This window comes from Scophthalmus maximus, chromosome 13 (genome assembly GCF_022379125.1).
Source record: "Scophthalmus maximus strain ysfricsl-2021 chromosome 13, ASM2237912v1, whole genome shotgun sequence".
Lineage (NCBI taxonomy): Eukaryota > Metazoa > Chordata > Actinopteri > Pleuronectiformes > Scophthalmidae > Scophthalmus > Scophthalmus maximus.
Window position 1 is genome coordinate 11,202,804 of NC_061527.1, and position 22,182 is coordinate 11,224,985.

General features: G+C 39.7%; 1 protein-coding gene across 23 annotated transcripts in view; it reads right to left on the reverse strand.

Annotated features, from left to right (window-relative positions):
- adgrl2a (adhesion G protein-coupled receptor L2a) overlaps positions 1 to 22,182 on the reverse strand; it is a 93,270-nt gene that overhangs the window by 42,627 nt on the left and 28,461 nt on the right. For all 23 annotated transcript variants that reach the window (XR_004795738.2, XM_035648180.2, XM_035648178.2 and 20 more), the window contains exons 3-4: positions 11,855 to 12,068; positions 1,768 to 1,877 (exon numbers count right to left, since the gene is read on the reverse strand). Coding sequence is in view for 22 of the 23 variants with exons in the window: in XM_035648180.2 (XP_035504073.1) it covers positions 1,768 to 1,877; positions 11,855 to 12,068 (324 nt within the window). In the remaining variant the exon portion in view is untranslated. The remainder of the gene's footprint in view (positions 1 to 1,767; positions 1,878 to 11,854; positions 12,069 to 22,182) is intronic.

A 22,182-nucleotide genomic window follows, 5' to 3' on the forward strand; every position in this document is an offset into this window, starting at 1 on the left:
TGATGTCCTTTTTTTCTCTTTGCTAGTCTGACTCTACAAAATGGGGTAAGAGGGGACATAGGATCTTCAAGAGGAAAGCAACAAAACAAAGAACTAGCCTATAAAACCACATCTATCACAGTTTACAACAGAGCTTGGGTGGGAGAGGCTGGACTGGGCTTGTGTGGACTGGGTCAGACTGGGGGAACACCAAGCACTTACCAGGGCAGTTGCGATAGGATACATTCTGTGTTCTTGGTCCTATTCTGGTTGGGCATGGACCTTGAGAAGCAAAAAGACGGCGCTACAGACATGTATGTTTGAAACTGCTCAGAGTGACGAGAGGACCTGCTTGGAGTTTGTTTTGTTAGACAGACTTTGCCAGAACTGGGAGTCCTTGGGCAGAAATGTATTTTTCAGCACACTATAGCAGACTGGACTGTCTCCTTGGTGCAAGACGGAGGAAAAAGATAATCATAGCAGTGGGTGGACATGAGTGCACCTTGGGGCTAATCCTACTATTAAGGTTTGAGGTAACACAGCAAGACACAGAATCAATACTTCACTTAACTATGACGCAAGTGTGTATAAAAAAAAATACAACAAAAGAGCAGAACAAGTAGTTTGGTGTTCGACATACAGGATTTGGCTTTGCTCAGTGTAGTGGCTCATAATTACAGGTCCTCAAAGCCTTAGAGAGGTTAACCTTTGAGTTGTAATGAGTTTCACCATCTAATGATGATCTGATTCAACACCGAGGTGTAACAGCGTGGACAGCTAAACCGGTAATGAGCAATGTAGAAGTGATGTGTTATATACAAAAAAAAAAGATGAACTGTAACATAAAGGTGCACTATTTATGTTTAGGCATAATTTCCTGTTTTGGAATTTTAAAAACTAAAACATACCCGAAAGACATCCATCATACGAATAGGACTCTACATACATTAGCTGGCGATCATTTGAATCTTCCCATCATTCCACCACTAATTATTTCAGTTCCACCTGATTAGTGATTCTCACAATTCATCTAATCCCTGTCATTAATCAGTTTGTAAAGGTTACATGGGGGGAATTTCCTTCACAAATTGCAAATGAACATGGCAGCTTAAAGGACAAAGGGGAACTCTAATGCAAAGGGCAACCTAAAGATTGTTTGGAAGCTGAATGGCAATGAATATTTCAGTATCTATGAAGGAGACAAAATGTTAACACTATCTCTTCAGATGAAATATTACCTTGACGGCTCACGAGTGGAGCTAATTTGTTCCGTTACATAACGGCACATCTGTTTACATGTTTTGACACCTGTTGTATGGATGTACTGTATATTAAGCCATCAAAGTCTGATGTGTTTTCGCCTGATAGACTTCTCCATACAAGACTCGAGTCATGAACCACTCGCTTGCCATCATGGAGAGTGAGTCCAACTTCCTCTACCCTCCCTGTATTCTGCTGCCTCATGACCAGCCTCGTTGGTCGGCTGGACACACGGTTTACACATCAATAATAAAGGCAGTACAGAAAAGGACCACAGGGTTTTTTACAGGTCATATTTCATCAAAAGTTCATGGTGTGACACAGATGGAAGGAGAAGAGACAGAGGAAAACGGTGCCGGAAGGTGTTGCAGACGAAGAGAGCAAAACTGTATGGACAAGGCAGTGGGAAGAAACCGGACAGGATGTGATAAAACACAAGACAGGGAGAGGGGGCCGTGAAGGAGATAGAAACCGAGGATGTAACGGTGGGGTAAAGTTTTGAACTCATCACGGACAAGTCGTACTTACTGTAGGGCACACACTCATACTGGACCTCCAGGTATTTGTAGGTCCCTGGGCATGGGTCGGGGAAGACATCTGAACCCGTGATCACGATGCACTGGGTCCGATTGTTGCATCTGTCGGGGTAGAAAAGAATCTTTCAGTCCTTCTGTTCTTCAACGTTGCCCATGCTAGCTGTGAGGAAATTAAATCCAAACCAGCTACTGGATGCATTTCTTGTACTTATATCTTTATGAGGACCCTTTTGAGTATAGACCCTATGGAGGGAGGACATTTGACACATGATTGTTTGTGTGTGTGTGTGTGTGTGTGTGTGTGTGTGTGTGTGTGTGTGTGTGTGTGTGTGTGTGTGTGTGTGTGTGTGTGTGTGTGTGTGTGTCTGTCTTATTTATGCTGGACGCCAATCCCCACGTCTGTGAGTGGTGGGGCGCATTTGCACGGGATAAACAATGTTGGGGTGTTTCACTGAAAATGTCCAGACCTTTTTGATTTTAGCTATCTCCTTCTCTGGATGCATCCACATCTCGAGTAGCTAGATGAGCCACAGCAGCTTCCACAATGTTACACCAAGAGAGGCAGAAAATACTCATCAAGGAATGATTTTTCTTCAAATTTTCAAAATGAGAATTCAGAATCACATGGTATTAAGAACAGAGAAGGGATACATATGGGCACTACTGTTTTTGCTGGTGCAAAAAGGAGGCAGGTAATTATATTTTTATGAAATTGAAAATCCTTTGTTTTAGCCATCATATTTATGTATGTACTTGTTTGTCATATCAGCAGTCCCTTGCCGCAGTGTCAAAAGTTAATTCAGGTCCCTGCCTTGAACATCTGGAGAGCAGACATTCTAATTGAGCGTGTGGTGCACTCGGAGGCCGGGGGGATTGCAGGTGACCACCCCTTTGCTGTACTGAAATCATGATAATGACATCAATACACTGAAAAAGCTGTTCTAAAAAAAAAAGAAGCTCTATTGGCAATGTGAGGAGCCAGATCAATAACTCTGTTCTGCTGATTTAGCAGGGACCAGAGATGATATTTGTTTTCTTCTCATCGCAGGGCCTGTGCATCAATTTCCAACAGATCATTGGAAAATATGTTACTGGTTGCACTGTATTGTGCTTTGGGTTTTGTCATTGCTTTTGTGTGCTGCCGAGGTAATCGCTGCTCTGTGTCCAAATGTTATTAATATAATATTAGGCAGCACAGTGGACGAGGAGGGAGTTGGTTACTCTTGAGGTGTTCTTCATTGATCAGACACAAGGGGCTGGAAATTGGCGCTCTTTAGGTTTCAAATTGAAAACAACCACCATTTAGCTGCATACATGAAAGAATGCACTATATACAGGTTTACAGCACCCATTATTACCTCCATTACTACTTTCAAGCAATCTATCCGCTTCTTCCTGCTGTTCTATTTCTTCCAGTCAGCATGTATGCCTATAAAATAGTTTTTTTTATGCCTATAAAAATATTTTTTGGTGATGTTGAAATGGTGTATTTTATCACGTAGCCATAACAACACATCTGTGTTTGTGTCTCTGTGTGTGCATCTGTGTTTAGCAGAGGACTCAAGGGGAATTCAACTTTATTAATGACCTTCACATGTGATAACAGATGAGGATATCAGCATATTGTATTTGTTTTTATGGAAATGAATTATCGTTTTGGAATTAAAACATGCACCTCATGCTGGGCCCATAATGCGCTGCTTGCTTTTGTGGGTAATATTTCATGACTCTGCAGTGCTTTCCATATATTATATGGTCACTTTGACGGTTCCGTTCCGTATTCTCATGCATAAGCATATGATGCAGGAGTAATATAAATTACAGGGCTTTATCTAACAGATCCCAATGAGACCAGGAAATGAATGCCGGGTTTATCTTCGGCATATGAAACAGAATGATATCAAAAATAAAATTCATGGCACTAATGAGACATAGACCTGCCATCGTTTCTCAGTCAAATCTATTAAACAACAGGACATAAGCACTAGGGGGAAAAAATACCTCATATTTCTTTTGAAACAGTGTTGACATAAGTGTTGATAGCTCTTGCTGATATATTGCCCTAATTTTAGAGCTGTGGAGCAGGGGCACCATGATCTATGGGATTGCATGACTCTTATTCCGTCTCATCTGTGAAACCTCGGGCATCTCCTGAGACCAATTGAAAAAGCCCTAATGACTCTATGTATAGACCTAGCCCGTGGATTGAGAGAGCGCGTGTAATTGAAATTCCTTGCATAAAAAGTTCAGCATTTGGGCCTGCCAGGGCACAGGTCTCAAAGTGCACACTAATTAAATACATGTAAAATATGATATCTCTGACTATCTTTTGATAGTCTGAGGCTATATAGTAATTAATCATGTACATAATGAATATTAAGTCAAAGGAAACGTTTCTACACTTTTCTCCAGAGTGAAACATTCCATTTCTTTAAATACCTTGGCAGCTCACAGGATTTCACTCCCGCTAAAGTGGAAAAAGTAGCCGACTAATTTAATTTATCCTGTAATGCAAGAGAAAAATAACGAGCCAGCTGGAGAGGGGCTCAATATGAAGTATGTTTAAGCCAAACATTGTTGGAGGGCAGGTACATTATGTAATTGTTTTGTGATGCTTAAAGAAAACAAGAAAAAAACATACTTTACCATCTGTGGAAACTAAGACATGATATAGTTGTAATTTTTCATTTAATTGGTTGAACTACACTTATCACATTTGGAATATGTTTTCTCCAATGAATGTCTAATTTAAAAAATTAAAATGTATATTTGGTTTCCCATTACAAAACACTTGATAAATAGGACTAGAGTTTAAAAATCCACAAAAAGATGCTTTAGACCAGATAAATAGGGCTGTATCATTAACTTTATGATATGTTTTAACTATCTATTCAATACAATAATATTCAGATACAATACAAAAAAAAATTCTGAGTATCAAGAATATTCCTAACATATCGGCCTGTTAATCACACTGAATTATAACCAAACGTAATCCCGTCATCACCTCTGACCATATGGAAGAGGCAGATATGACAATTAAGAGTGTCGCAGAATTTGCTACTTGCAATGGTACAAATCTCCTTACAACACGAACACTCCCTGCTGATTGAGGTGAGGCGTGATAAGTTGCCAACAAGGTGCACTCGATAGCGATCTTGATTCCATGAATCCACATGCAATTTAACCTTTTCCACTGTCATCACAAAGCATGTCGGATGAATAATTGGACAAGAAGACAGTGTGCCAAGTGTAAAATAAATTCCCTTGAGTGGGAAAAACACTACAAAATGTATTTTCACTAAGAAACGTAGAAAAGGGTTTTACTTGATATAGGTCCACTCGAACCATACATCACTGTAATTAAAAAAAATGATTTTTTTCAAATCCAATTCACAGAAAAAGATCAAAATGCAATTTTAATCAATGATGCTGTGTACAGTAGATTTACTCAAAATGAAAGCTTACATTTGGTTGATTTTATTCTTCAACTATAACAATGCCAATTCTTTAAAAATCCCAAATTATTATGTCAAAACATGGATTATTATAATCATGTCTCTCAACTCTCCCATTGTTAAACATGTTGTCTCGGAAATCAAGTCAACCGTTTGGTTTGGTCTTGCCAGCTTCCATACCTTCGAAGAACTGCTTTGAAATTAAATCAGTTTGGAAAGTCATGTGCTGCTCATCTGACTTAACTGCTTAAACCATGGATAAGATGCTCCTTGATTGCTAAATCCTAGACTGCCTTTCCCCCCATTGCTCAACTTTCTATCCACCCAAGACCCCATAGAGTTCAGGAACCTCTAAGCAGCCACTTGGAATTCACAAAAGATATTACAAACAAAAAAAATAGCAGCAGCATCAAAAACAATCGGCGTGTAACTGGAGGAGGAAAGTGACATGAGTGAGGGGAGCACATTACAGAAAAAGGCACAATCTACTTCCTGGTGCTCCCAGTTTGAATTTTCAATCAAATTAGCATCTCTTAAACTCAAAATGACCCGTCTGGCTGCATTTCATCTGAAATGCTGATGAGGTTCATGGCACAATTATCAAGGCAGACATCTCTCTCAAGAGGCCAGCCTGTTGATAGCAGACAGGCCATTGAAAAATTAAATCATTTCCAGGGCCAAAGAGTGCGACCAAGCCGCCCCCCCCCACCACCACCAAAAAAACAAAAATACAATCTGTTGCAAACAGGACACAAAACACATATGCACCGCAGACACATTAGATGTTTGAGTATCAGTATATTTAAACCATTTTCTTAGGGGGTGGCCCAATAATGTTTCAGGAAATAGGTTGTTAGAAAATTAACCATTAGCATCCTGCTTTCAACTTGGGGTCTGACCCAATATCCGGGTAAAGCATCCCAGAAATGTGTAATTACTGTCATATGCTTGTGTTTATGCTATATTTACTGAAGCTTACAATGGTGCTCAACGGGGGGATTCCAGGCTCTTACAGAGGCCGTCTGGCTCACATCCGTCCATCAACTATTGATTTTTTAAAGCAGCAAAAGGTAAATCGTCATGCCACTGAATTAAGTCAGTGGAAATACTCTTGTGACATTCTGCAGGTCGAAATGTGACATTTATAAGACAACCGAAAGCAATGGCAGCGTGCCCAGGCATAAAGCCAAAGCTACAAAACAACAATGATAATGTCCTGTAGTGGCCGAGTCACCGTCAAAGGGAAAATTTAGCATTTTATATTTGTTATTGGTTAGTTAATGTAATTAGTAAATGCATTCAGATCACTTTGTAGAGAACTGTATTCACTTGATTACATTGGGGTATTTTTTGATTTAAAACAGCTACATTAATCATTGTTTTAAAAAAATTAAAACATGGAAATAACTTGTCATATTAAGTATAATACATTTAACAGACACTATTAAACTTGAGCAGAATGCAGTGCTTTCTGACACTTTTTTGTAGCATGAAGAGTTACATTTATATGTTTTGTAAAGAGGGTATTATTTGAGAATATTGGTGGGAAAGCTGCTTGTTACACACATTACTATAATATACAACACAGTGTCATTCAGAGGTAGGTCATTCTTATAACATTTTCTGTTGTAATAAATTCTGTATTACAAGGAAACTCAAACAAGTTCAATTGTTTCTGGATAAAACAATTTGAAAGTCAGATATATGAATATGTTTTTTTCTCATCCAGCCAAATCAAATATCTGTAAAACAAAGGCACTTTCCCACATTGGTGCAAAAACCATATACTGATCCAATATGACTAAAAACCAGTATTGGTTATTGATTTGCAACGTTGCCCACATTAATATAATATCTGAAGAAATTAAAGTTATAGCTTTCAAAGTAGAAATTATATGGCATAATCTCTGACTACCCAGCTGCACTGTTAGAGTAATAAAACATATGTATGTTGGTAAACCTATCAAAATCAATTTCCCCATATTCATATGACAAAAAAAACCTTTAATTCACACTATTGTATTCCATTAGTGTTATTTAGTAGCATTAGCAGTTGTTTGCTTAATGAGAACCACTGACGAATGCTTGGACACTTTTTAATTTTGGCATGCCAGAGTCTTGAGTCGAGAGCAGTTTCATGGCTCATGAACTTGTGTACACCCCTCTGAAATGCCCAAACTCAATCTGGATCTTTATGAAATCTTAATCTGCTGTGCTTTAAATAAACATCAACACTGTATGTACAGAGAGGAAGAACAAGGCAGTGTGCCGTCAGGCGGCAAGAATGGGGCTCCTAGGAGAGCCCTGCAAGCAGTCCTGTCACTGATATAAATAGAGTAAGAGGCATCATTTAATCTTCAGAATTGCCTCCTATTTATTGGCAAGGACTTGCGAAATACACCTGATTACATGCTAATATTACTGGGTCCTTTCAACAGCTCAAGTCAGCTGTTACCTAACCAATTAACTATAATTAAGAATATTTGCAAATATTTATCACATTCAAGCTGTTGACATATAAAGCGGAAACTTTCTAAATACCCAACGGTGCGTGGTAATGATCCTTTTCGTGATATTTAATTAGTGATTAATAATAAAAATCAACTCAGTCTAGCTCATAGCTGTCCTCTAATCCTCTGTTAAGAGACCTAACTGCATTGATCATTCTTGGAAGTGATACGCTCTTTGGAAAACTCATGATCCTCAAGCGTGGCGGGACCCAGCCATGTTAGGTTACAGCAATCAATGACCTTGTTATCGAATACTTACAATGAAGCTCATTAGTCAAAGAGCAATCAATATATGTAAGGCAGTTATTCATATTGCATATCTAAATAGGTTCTTTCTTTTGAAAATGATTGGTCAAGATGTGTCTGTGTCATCTTTGCTACTCATCAAGCTCATGGACAGATGGTTAGTGCATGAACTACATGTATTGCAAAAGAGTTATTAAAATATATTTAAATTACAATTTTAATCTGGTAGATATTTTCTATGGTAAGAACGCATTGAGGTTGCAATTATCATTATCATCAGTGCAGATGAGTAAATGCGATGATTAAAAAAAACAAAACATCCTGAAAAAGAATTAGAGGAAAAATCATCCCACTGACTATTATTATCAATGAATTCATTATTTCAAACTGTACTGCCATGCAGTTTCACATCTGCTGGGGAGGTGTCCACATGAAAAATTCCTGTACAGATTATCACCCACTTGAGTCGACTAATTGCTTGCAGCTGAATGTTCTAATTGAGCCACAACAGTCCTAAGGCTATTTTCATAAAAGCATTGTGCTCATGAATATAATATGCCAGCCAGATATAAAAACAACTTCAAGTGCCAACAGGATCTATCAAACTCAGTGAAACCTCAATCCAATTCTCCACACTTCAGGAACACATCAATTTCAGATGTTTAAAAGTGAACACAGTTTTCCACACAAGTGCTAATGTGATTTTCCCCACACATTGAAATTAATAGGCCTGGGTGATTATCGCAACAACTATTTTTGGCACTTCAATCCTTTATTGATGGTGACTGTACAGTTGGAAATACCTCTCTGTTTTCATTTACAGTGTGTGCAGAGGGTTACTCCACAAGGAGAAGACTTGTGGAGAAGTGAAAAGCTCGGACCTTTTAACGATGAAACAAACATTGCGTCCGAAACAGGCAACAGATTGACCACATTTCTTGGATGGGGATATTTATTTTTGGCAGAAGCGTTACGGTTTGATCATATTTGCTTCATATTGTAGCCTATTTGTGTAAAAAAGAGCATGAGGGGAGAAAATAAATCACTCTCATATGCAGTCTTGGGTGTTTGTCAACTCAAATTTATTTTCAAGACAGTGGGCTGTTTTACGTTTCTGCTCTGATTACAGTAACAGTCCTTTTGTAATATATCACCTAGGTAGGAATTAAACTGTGCATTTTGAAATCTATGGTCCATTTTCAAATCAAGAATAACTTCCAACTCTCATACTTTCCGTGGCGATATATCTCACAGAATTTTGCACACGTATTTGAACTCTATGCAAATATGTGCCAGTCACTATTTTGCGTCAGCCATTCTCTTCTAAATTCCTTCCTGTGGTGTCACGCTAATGGGCCTCCTTTTGTGTGATTTCTTTCTAACCCACGCACCTGAGAGAGACCTTTTGTATCAGAGCACTTTCTCTCTGAGGGCAAATATTTCTCGCTTTGCTCTTGAGTACAATAGCTCAGCAGTAACATTGAAATGCTAAAAACACATTTGGAATAACATCTGAACTACGGCCTCTGGCACACTTAGGCTATGCACATGAGGAATGAACCCGACTCCTCTACAGGCGCTGGTGGAGAGCTTTTGGACGAGACTGTTTAGTTTAGGTTTTTTTTTCTCGCCAGCCGGCTCCTGCTGGATATTTGTGTATTTGTGCCTCACTGGTCTGTTTTTGTTAGAGCAAGGCAGAGGGCAGTGTAATACACAGGGTCACATGCAGGGAGCAGGCAGGCTGTAGTCTTTCAAGACAGACAATGTGAGTCAGCTATCTGACTTCATCAAACAGGGCTTGACAATAAACTCCCTGAATACAAGGACTCCACTGTTTTATTTCATTATTTTTTTTATTTCCCAAGGCGACTTGCCAGAGTTGCTGACGGTCTCATAGCGTCCAATATCTCTCTCTGTGGCACTCATATGTCATTCCATCCTGTGCACTTTGGCTCGGATGGCATACCTATGTGACAACTGGTCTCATGTATAAGGTCTCATGTATACAGTGGAACCCTGCCGAGGTGCATGTGTGTGCACGCCGGAACATGGACACTAAATCGTCCTTCCTTTCACATGATTGATAGCTACAGAGACAGTGGCTTTAAAACATGTGGGGCATCTCTGTTGCCGGTGATCAATCAAAGGGAGTTCAGGAGATATGAAGCATCTATAAGTTGGTCCTGCCAAATACCTGGCCTTAATCTGACCAACAGGATTTACCAGAGGGCCCGTACAGAAGAAGAGGAGTATGCTGAGATTGAGGAAATGCCAGTGGTTGAACCACACTACAAAAACTTCAGTACTAGTAAAAGTCCTGCCAACAAAATTTTACTTAAGTAAAAATACTAAAAGCACTACTTACTATTGAATGAAATTTTATGAACTGATCATATGTTGTGTATATGATATGTTGTGTATACGATATGAAAGTAACTAGTAATTATAGCAATTCAATTTGCATAGTGTAGGAAAAAGCACAATATTTGTCACTGAATTGTCGTTGAATAAAAACAATACAAGTACCTAAATATTGTACTCATCTCGAGCAAGACGAGTGTCTTCGTACTTTGTTTATTTTCCACCACAGAAAAGGCTCCAGATAATATATTTATATATATATTTAAATAATAAATTTTGCTGTCAATTTCAGACGTCAATGATAAATCCATCTGGAATCCGACTATTTGTGTGATTCGAATAAAGACAAAAGCATTTAAAAATAAATTTAAAAAGACAATGCCTGCAGTACTGTACATTATTTATTGTCTGATGTATTGACCCATCAATGATCCATCCAACATCACCACAATATACAGTTTGTATTTGTTTAAGTTTGTGAGGTTGGAAAACAGCTTCAGCAGTGGTTCTATATTCTTATTATTTGATACCTTATTCAATTATTTATACTTTATTCAATTATTAAAGACAAAATAATTTAACCTATGTTAAATAACATATTCATTGCGTTTTTTTTTTCTTGATTTTTTGCGTTTACTGCTTCTTCTTTCTTCAAACTCACGCACGCATGCACGCACACATGCACACACGCACACACACAAAGGATTTCACTTAAAGCAAGTTGCTCGGCTTCACTAATAAGGCTTAACAAAGCTAACAGTAATCGACTAATGTTAACATGCCTAATCTAGATTGCACATTTGCAAGGTAATGTATTTAACAGAGTAAATTACAAAAGACAATAGAGGAATTACCTCAAAGCAGCCAGATTAGATCTGCCTTCTCCCAGGCATTTCAAATGAGGAAACAATTTCTTTAAAAGACTTCTTTTGATGAGAAAAGTTAATTTGTTGTATTCATATTTTGTGAAAATGTGAATTTGGTGTCCACTGTAACGCTATTAGTGTGATGTGTGACTGGTTCTTTCTTTTTTTTAAAGATCTGCTCTGTTCTGTTGATCAGCCCTGCTTCACCTCCCAAGTTATGAGTTTCTTATTCTCTTTATTTCAGTTTACCCTGACTCAGAGAGACATTAATGTCTTGTAGGTTACTAATGCTGAAAGGCTGCTGTTGACTTTCTCTTCCTTCACTCGACACTTACATTCAGTTTTGTTATTTTCGTTTTTGGTAGATCAGTCCCACACCTGCCCTGTTATTCTCCTTGGTGCAGGACTTTACTCCAAAGGCAAGGGATGCAGAAGATTATTTTAAACATGGGAACATGGATGCCAACAGGGGCAACCAGACCAAATTTAACGCTTGACTGTGTTCCAGATATGGTTGCTCAGGGCAACTATGCAACTCTTGAGCCATATTAATTATTTTCTAAGGGCGCTGTAACTCTGGCAGATACCTCATTTTTGAAATTGATTTTGGCACTGCGCAATGGCGTCTGCAGACTTACCTTTGCGACATTATTTTGTAGGCATCTGGAAGATAGCAGTTGATGTTCTCCATCTGGAAAGGGTCAGCGTCGCAGATCTTGTCATCTGTTCGGCCATAGTTGGCACTTTCGATCATTATGACATCACTTCCTGGACACCGCAGATCGATGGGGTAACCCTCACAAGACAGCTCTCTCCGCACTAAGCCAAATGGCAGGGCAGCTCGACTAAACCCTGAGGGAGAAGGGAGAGAGAAAAGAGAAAGCTCTATCAGTGAAAATCGAAGAGAGATGTATAGTTGGGCTGACACAGGGGAAGATGGTATGAGAGGCGGAAGACACAGGATATCAGAGTTGGATATGCCGCATATACACAAAGGCAGCATTTTTGTGCCTGTTCATTCTTTTTTTAATTACGTGGCTGTTACCATTGTGTCAAATGAATCACATTGATATGTGGATAGTGAATCCCAGCCTGGCAGTCATTTGTATAATAAATTCAGATGTCAGCCGTGAGCTGATGGTGTTAGTATGTAAAGTAAGCACACTGATTCAATACTAATAACTAAATGTTACAGCTGAAGTGATCGAAAAATATAGCTCCTTTAAGAATTTATCAGTCAACCACCTGTTTTTTCCCTTCCCATACTGATTTTCCTGGTTTCATTTTCAATATGGGAACACACCGCCGTCATAGAGTCACTAGAGACTTGTGGTTTTCTTGCAATGCTCATTTTTCCATCCAAAACGCAAAAATACAAAAAGCATTCGTACGACATGAGTGCAATTTAATCCACATTGCAGTGCTGACAATCGAACCAAGGCCATTGGGAGGCAGGGGGGGAAAAGAAAAACACTGTGTGTATGCGTGTGTGTCAGTCAGGGAGGGTGAGGGGGTAGGAAAAATAGGAAAGAAATCAATATTGTGGCTTTGTGCTTGCGAACGTGAACAGTGCCAAAAGCTATATATAAATTACAAGTGAACTACATTCAAACACATAAAGCTACACATAAAACTATAACAACCCAAGTATGAGATAATGTCGGTCAGAGCCGCTTTTTTACAGCTATGACATGTCAAGTATTAGTAGAGACTGGCATGAAGCTCAAAAACATTTTTTTTTAGCTGCCCCTCCGTGGACCGTCATTTTCCCTGCATTTCGGTTGCGACTCAATCGACCCGTGCCTTTAAATACCAGTCTTGTTTCCTGCAACTTGGCCGGTCGCTGTGTTGTTAGTGTTTCCAAGCTTCTATTTCCCTAATGAGGCTTGTCTCAGGAGAAAGGGAATAAAAGTGTTGTTACAACTTCTCATGTAGCTTCTCAGGGAGACCAATACATGTATACAGAGGTTTACAATTACAAAGCTTTTTTTTCTCCCCCTTTTAGTGAGTCATCCTGTGTGGTGATATTTGTGGGGCAACTGTTTACTTAAAGCCACTGACTTGACCTGGGATGGCTATGTTCATTTTACCCCATTGGATGCTTAATTGGTTAGCTACCAATATAATTATCTCTGTCTGATTAAATGCTATGCTGCAATGGCAGGCAATTAGCATTCTGTATGGAGCCCCGCACCAGGAAATGCTATTTTACAAAGGAAGATAAATGTCAGTTTGCATTGCCTGATCTTCCACTTGTGCACCAATCAGGTTAAACTCCTGCAGTGATCAGTGCTAAGGGCGAAAAATAGGATATAAATGTATGGAGGGCAGCTGTCTTGGCCTATTTACCCTCTTTAATGCTTTGTTCGTTCGGGAGCATGCGATAATAAATGAAAGATCTTTTTCCTCCACTTGCCATATTTGACGTCAAACTTTCTCGTGTGACCAATAGTGGTGGAAAAGTAGAGGCTTTCATATATGATAGGTTTCAGCTACATGCCCTTTCTCTCCAGAGTCAAAGAGAAAGGCTTAAGGTGACAAACAATTAATCAGAGATGTAGGCTTGAGAGAAAAAAAGCCTGGTGGACAAAAGAAAGAAAGAAGAAACGGCTTGCTTGTCAGGAACAGGACTTGACAGCCAGTTCTGAGTTCATATCAATGCACTCCAGCAGAGCTCCTTCAACAGTCAGCAAAAATATCTGTAGGAACTGTAGGAACCTATGTAAAACATCAGTCAATGCCACATTACAATTTCTGTACTCAAACCTTGACTTGAAGGTGGCAGATGTATAATAGAAACACGGCTGCTCTACCCAGTTGTCTTAAAAAAAAGGGAAAGGGCTGGCCGCATACATGACATTTTAAAAGCTTTTTAAAATATATAAGTTGAAGAATTGAACAGGCAATCAAGTCTCTACCAATATATAAGCAACGGAAAATAACATATACCACACAAAGCAAGAGTTGCCTTACATCATACTGTATGTCATCTATTAACCTAACATATCATTTTACTGCATATGCTCACATATGAATATTGTCGCCACTTAATACATCCCTGTAAAATATTCGAGGATTAACTGAACCTTAGTTTGTTTAACTATAGAGGTCACAGCAGTTACGTATGGCTGGGTGAGATGCATTCGTTGCACTGGCCTTCTTCTGTAGCTGAAAGTGATCGGGTTCTTTGGCCATGCGCACAACGTCTTGAGTTTGATCTCCAAATCCACAGCCAAACCCACTGATGCTCCGTGTCCCAGGGAAACTGTTAAAACACTTAAATCTCTCTGCAGAGCCTTTAAAATCTCAGCTTCTGGTTTTGTGATTTAGAATTGATGCAGTCTCTCTGCTCAAGTAGGAAAACAGAGGCTGGCGCAATGAGGAGATAAATGCCTGCTTGACAATTCTCTATGACTTCTACTGAAATACACTAGCAACTTTTCATCCACGCTGTTGACAGGCCCTGTAATAATGGTATATTTTTGTGTTCAAATCTCTGGAAATCAAACAAAATTGCTCTCCTGTAAGTGCATTGTATCCAGCCAGCTGGGTTTGTGGTGCATCATGGACCAAAAGCTTCTCTCTATTGATTAGACCTGAGGCTAAACTACTTTCTCACCCTGGTGTCAGATGGTACTTTTGGTACATGGGGACATGAGTGACACAGATAAATGAAAGGGGACACTCTGGTCCAGCCAACATATCCCAGCACTATACATGAGATTTATTGTCTTTATTTCAATATATACAACAAACTCATTCATTTTCTGATATTTTATTTAAAATTGAATGACTGTGATCCTGGTTCAGATTAACTCATTTTGAACAGAATAAAATTCCACAGAAAATGTTTCCTCACCAAAAAACAAATCTCCCACTACGGTGTGTTTAAACCTGAAAATATTTTTTTTTCTGCAATGTTAATACACAGAAATATCAATCGGTTAAAACTTTAACTAAAACGGGGACTATACAGCTAGAGCTGGGGAGAAATATGGCCAGAACCGGGCCCTGGCAGTAAATTCCATTAAAAGAAAACTGATATCATGATTTTTCAAAAGCCCCAGATGTCTGGACAAAAAATAACCAGTTCACCATAAATAATCAAATCATTGAGCACAGTATGAGCTATACCTGCCTTCCTATAACCATGACAGCAACAGGAAGTTTCAACATGGCAGAGAATGTACTAAACGTCTAGAATTACTGTCTCGCGGTTGTATGCCCCTGCCAACCCGTCAAGCCTTGATTTACATCCATGTCTGTCCAATTTCATATAATATCAGCAGCGAACAATACAATCAAATGTTTAAGTGAATTTATTATCGATTTGTGATTCAGGTATTTATAAATAAAAGTGGTATGACTTAGTTAAGCACCGCTGTTCTTGTTCTCCAGTATTTCTACTGTGTTCCTGGTCAGAAGAGTGTTTGTGGAACATTATAATGTTGCATTATGAAGCTGACCTTTGCCCTTTGGGTAAAAATAAAGCTAGCAGTTTTGTGAGGTCATAGTGACCTTGACCTTTGACCACAAAATTTCTAATCAGTTCATCCTTGCCCATCATGTGTTTCTGATATATTGCTTTCACAAAAAATAAGATGGAAGTGAGGTAACAGTGGCCTTGACTTTTGACCAACAAATTGTAATCACTATGTTTTTGAGTCCATGTAAACGTTACATTACTAAACCCCTCCATGTGATATGGCGTTTTATTGGACGTATGAACACAAGGACATACGGATGAACAGACAACCCCAAAACATTTAGGCCATGGCTGTCACTGACGCAGATGTATAAAAATACAATTACAATAACCCATCAAAATCAGCTCCTTCTATAATTGGTTTGTTTATTTTATGTTGCATAATGGAGGGGTTGACTTCACACAAACAATGTTTTCCTGTTTCATGTAGATCATATGAAAGTAACCAAAACACTATTGATCATACTCTGGCACAACAATGTACTGCAATTACAACAGAATCACAGTATCACAGTGAATCTAACATAACAACATCCAATGCTTACAGTCACATCTTACTCACTCACATCATTATGTTATTTATTTATTCATATAAGCCATAAAATTAATCATTATTTTGCTCATGGGGTCATGGGCATAATTTTTCAGGGAGAGCATGATATGAAGATGATTTACTCTCCATATGGTAAAAGTAAAACATCAAAGAATATCGAAATGTAGTTTGTGTTAAGATATTGACTTCTCTTTTCTAGCTTTACTTTGAAGCTTTCTGTGACAAGTCTTCTAAAATCACCTTGAAAGAACTCAACAGTTTATTGAAGCAACCAAAAGCAAGTGTTATTGTGTTTCTGGGGCCTTTTCACTTTTCGGAGCCCTCCCCGTATTGGCAAGAGGCCGCTGAGCTCACAAAATGGTGCCACATGTTGCGCACACCATAGGTGCAAAAATAGAGCCACATTTCTGCATTTCAATTGTGTTCATTTTAGGTTCTTACACAGACACTGTGCACACTCAAAGGGGAACATGAGCGCTCTCCTCTTCACAGGTAACACACACTTCAGAGACCTCCTCAAAATATCAGATGATATTTTACGAGCTTTTATGTACTTTCACTCTGATAGTGCATCCAAAACTATACAAGGGCTGAAAAGAGAGAGAGGACTTTCAATCAAAGTTCAGTTTTACATTCTCCGCACTAATTAACCGGCAGGAAAGTGAAGGATCATGGCAGAGACACAAATGCCGGCGCAGTTTACAGTCATGTCTCTCCAGACTCATATAATATAATATAGTATAATATAAGTGGATGTGGACACGCCCTAAACGCACTTGCACCATGTGCTTTGGACCATGTGCTTAGATAGTTAAAATACAGCTCTGTGCCCCCAGCCATGGTTTAGAGGCACAATAAATAACAGGGTGAGAAGCTCAATCCTCTGACCATGGCAACATTGTGCAGCAGAGACATAACTGGCCAGATCCTTATCATGGCCTTGTTGACACTCTTCCTAATCAACCATTCTGGTCACCCACCCCACCGCCACTAGAAAAGCATTTCCAATTCCTCTTCATCAGCTATGTGGCAGTGATCAGTACCATCATAAAAGGCAAACCATTCAGTTCGGGCTCCACTCTTTCTTTCCAACAGCTAAAAATACACTCTAAAGCCTTGAAAGTACTGTACAACAAACTTAAATTAAGTTTAAGTAGAAAAACAGCTGTTTGCTTTTTAAAATACATGATCAGTAAACCTTTTGACATGTGCTTATTGTACATGTTGTTCTCACATGCTAGTAATTGATTTTGATTGGTGCACAGGACCTCTATTTCCATGGGTAATAGCACTTTATTACACCAATGAGGAACCTCTATTTAAAGCTTCCCAGACTGGCATTTACTACCATGTGTTACCTTTGTGATGATTCCGCAGCTGAAGAATGGTGGGAAACTCCCGCATGTAAAGGGGACCCATTAAGTACTGTCTCTTTGGTGCTGTTACGTTTAATTCTTGTTCTTTTATCTTTTCTTTTTTTCCACAGATGAGCCAAATCAATTGGAAAGTGACCATCTGGTAGGATATGACTGTCGCTGAAGCAGAGGTAATAAACACAATGTCTTCCTATTTCACAGAAACGAGGAGTCATTAGGATCTTCATCAGGCATGGAGGGACAGTCTACCATGTGGTCGCATGAAGTTAGACATTACCACGATCAATCAAAGAGACAAGATATGAAGGACGTGTAGAGCACACAACGCTGAAATTCAGCTTCTGAAACGGCCTTACATTTAATGAGGACGGCAAACTTGAGTCTCTCTAAATGAAGTAAAATGATTCCACTATTGCCAAGCACTGATTGTGCAACATAAATGACAGAGGAACTATGTTGCTTTACATCAGTGCTATCTTGATTCTAGTAAATACTTTCAAATTGAAATGGCCTTTTGTACCTTGAGTTACACATGCGTCTAGAGTTAGTCAAGGGGCAAAGCAGAGGCTGATCAAAAGGCCCATTCAGCCACTCACGCTGCCATCATTGTGGCCGGAGCACAAAAGAGGTCTCCAGATTATTTTGATGTGAAACCAGATAATTTTTCTGTCCAGAGCCAATGAGAAGTGTGACGGGGACGCTCCTGACGCTTGTCGTCTACCGTTAACACAACCCTTTGATTCTCCTCGCTGCCCTGATGGGAGCGAAACAGCTGCTTGTAAATGAGCTAGCATCTCGGCACGGCCCGCCATTATTCGGCACTCCCGGGCCAACAAGGGCGCTTGCTGGGGGGATTTGGGGTGAAAGAAAAGTCCGGCCTATAGCATTAGTTTGGAGACACAGGAAACACAGCTTGAGTCCTCTAGGTTCTGCCACCCCACCCCTTCCCCCGCCTCGCTCTGGTACGAGCAAAGGAAGTCTGTGGAGGAAAAGAAACCTTTAAGTCAAAACTCTTCCCACAGTGCTGATTCTATAATCCAGAGATATCCTTTACAACAGCATGTATTCTTAAGAAGTCAGGTCCACACGGGGGAGGAGAAGAAAGAAAATATTGCATATATCCTGCAAACAGCAGGATATGAGATAGACTGCTGACTCTGTGTGGCCATAATAAAAAAAGAATTGCCCTACTGTTTTGCCAGATTTGAATGTTCTTTTTCATTTTTTTAACATTAACTTTAACTCCAGACTGTGTTTCTAATTTTTTTTTCTGTGTTGTGCGTCGAAAGCTGATGTCATTTTTGGGCATGGCTAACAGCAAATGACAGTCACTTATGTAGAGGTTTTTTCCCCTCTGTAATTCAGCCCAGAACATCTGTAGATTATTAAACTCTTTGACAACTGATGCTGAAGCGATGACTTGTGTGGCACAGAGAAGACTGACACGGCATCTTGGCTCATGCTTATATGTGAGATGATTGGTGAGAACCCAGAGTCATTCTATAGAAGAAAAAAAACATTGATTTATCTTAGTTCATCCATTCGTCAGCATGCTGCAAAGTGCCAGACTGAAAAAAAATTGTATGTATCATAGTGGTCTGGGTTTTTTTTTTTTTTTTAAATACATTTGAATAAGAAAAGAAGAATACATATAAAAAAATCTCATGTCACTTTGTGAAAGGTCAAAATATGTGGAATACTGGTTATGTTAAGTCTCTGAGAGGGAGACAGGACCAGAGAAAAATATTGGGAGGAGAAGAAGAGGCAAAGAGCAGCAGGGGAACAAGCATTCCAACCTCATTTGTATTCTCCACCATCCAATTCTCTCCAGTTCATTTACATCTCTGCTACTTCCATAGCAACAGCAGGGGGGCTATCAGGAGCATCTTTGATATAGGTACATGACTCTGAAAAAGATCTTGTCATTTCTTTCTGAACAGACACCATGAAAAAAAGACAGCCCCCCCCCCCACCCTGCCTCCCCTCTCTGTGTGTTAAGGTGGGCTTCTTTAAACAGAAATGTACCCCGTCAGAGCCTTTTTTTTACATTTACTCTTTTCCTCATCACGAACCAGCACTTGTCGACACGTACGCCTGCACAGGAAATGCCATCATTGCACAGAAAAGAAATCCAATCCTGTAGCTTAGTACTAGATTTTACTGCGTCCAGACAAAACATGGACTGTTTGGTAGTCAAGAAAGGTTAACGTGTTTTCTGTTTCTTCCTGAACCCGAAGAATTTGAATGGAAACAAGGCATCAAGTGTTGCCGTTAGACAGAATGAAAATGCAGAGCACCAGTAGGAAAACACAGCCTCATCAAATTCCATGTACACTTGTATGTAAATCAACCTTTAGGCCTAATTAAGCTCCGTGGGGCTCATCAAGGTCATAAATCCCCTTTTTTCATAATGCATTATTGACTTCACATCATCTGCACATGTCGGCTGACTGCACTCGCACAAGCACACAATGTCATCTCACTGTCTAATATCGGATAGCCCTGGGGCCAGGTGGAGTGTGTGTGTGTGTGTGTGTGTGTGTGTGTGTGTGTGTGTGCGCGCACACGCAGGGGAGAGGGAGAGCGAGAGAGAAAGAGAGACAGACGGACAGAAAGACAGAGAGAGGGAGAAGCGGGGAGTGCTTTTTAGGTCACAAAAAAGCAAGGACATCTTCTGGAAATGAAATGGCTGCGATGACCATCAACCAGTAAATTTGTTCTCATGGTCCTTAACAAGTGGTCACTTGTAGGTTTGAGCCTTAAAAAATTACAATACATGTTGAGATTCTCAAAGATGGTTCAAGGCTTCTGGGCCAATTCATTAGGACAAAGTTGAGGTAAACTGAGAACAATTTTAAAGATTCCGGGGGTAAACGTCCTTCACAGTAAATTCAGAAATGGATGAATTAGTCAAGTGTTGTGTGAACTGCAGTTTAACCTTTACATTTCAAATTGTGCAAACTGGAAGTGAGGTGACTACACTTAAAACGTGGGCTGTTTGATTTGTAGTGGATGGATCTTGTGATTCATTCCCTGAACTGATACGGGCCAGTCCCCGCTACGAGTTATGGTGCCTTTTAGTGACAGCAAGCACTTTGGACCTCATTACTCAGCCTTATCACTGACAATTCTAACTGAATCAAATGATTCAGAGTTTAAATGTTGCTAAGAATATGAGTCATAGTTTTTTTTGCAAAAGACCTTTCAGACTGGATTTGCTCTGTGTTTGTTAGCGCTTGCTCTGATCTCTATCATTTCCCCAGTTTCCATTACAAATGATGAAAAAAAAAATGGACTCGGAGACATCGGGTAGCCCAGACCTCCTTCTCTGCTCCAATGGAGCGTGTGATGCTCTTGAATCCAATGAGGAAGCTTTTCCCAACGGGTCACCACTGGCAATACCCACAAATAAGAAGGGTCCATCTGCTTGGTTTGCATTCCCAAAGTGCACTTCCTCCAGCAGACGACAGCAGTGGTCCCTTTTCCCGACACCCGGCACTCAAACGCATGCATTTGTGCCACATTATTCACCTAGAGCTTAATCTGACCCCCACATGGCATTTAAATTCCCTGACCAACTGGATAGTCATGCCCCGATGACACGACTGCTGCTCCAACTGAATTCTTTATGCAGCACCTATTCAGACTAGACCACAGACTTGCCTCCTTCTACGTATGGGATATTGTTACGTGACACAATGCTGTTGTACACTTATACATTTGTCTGCACAGTGCAGTAGTTATCTGACAAATTTAGGGAAACAAAGGGAAACAACAGTATTTATGTGTGGGTTTTTTTTTTCACTCAAATCAAGGGAATCTCATCTTCAGATTTCCTGTGGTTCAAGGATTCTATCTTATACTTAAAGAGAAAGTTGGCCAAGCTAAAATTGAATTTTTACTTTTGTTTCAATTCTTCAAGGATTTACTGGCTGCTATTCATTATAATCCAGAGGCTGAATATTATCATGATGACCTTCCTTCGCATATGTTTTTTTCCCCTCAAGTGAATTGATCCCCCCCCCCATAGAAAAAATAAAGCAAGGAGAGCTCAACCCGATCTGAATCAAGCTTCCTAAAATTCGCACTCCTCCATCTGTTTCCAGCCGTCACATTGACACAGCAGGAGAACTTTCACATTTAAGGATTTATCAGATGTCTGTCTTGCATATCTGCCTTAATTATTGATTATTGGTTGTTGACCATTTAAAACATAATTAGGGGAGGTGTGTGTGTCTGTGATTGAAATTGGGGTAAAAGTTTTATATTGATTTGTAATATTTCCACAGGGGAAATCTATCTTTGATTGACTATATATCTTCAGCCCATCATTTACTTCAGAGCGGGGCTTAAGAGCAGAGGCCTAACGCCTTGACATACGGACGCACTCAGGGGTCATTATGACTCACAAGGTCATAGGTTGAGTCACATGGGGTCAAGTAGTTGTGATCTACCAGTGCACAAATGGCCTGGGCTGACATGTGTTGTGTTTCAAAGCAAGTAAACCCATGATGACTTAAGGTTAGGGGCGTTGGGCTAAAACCACCTTGT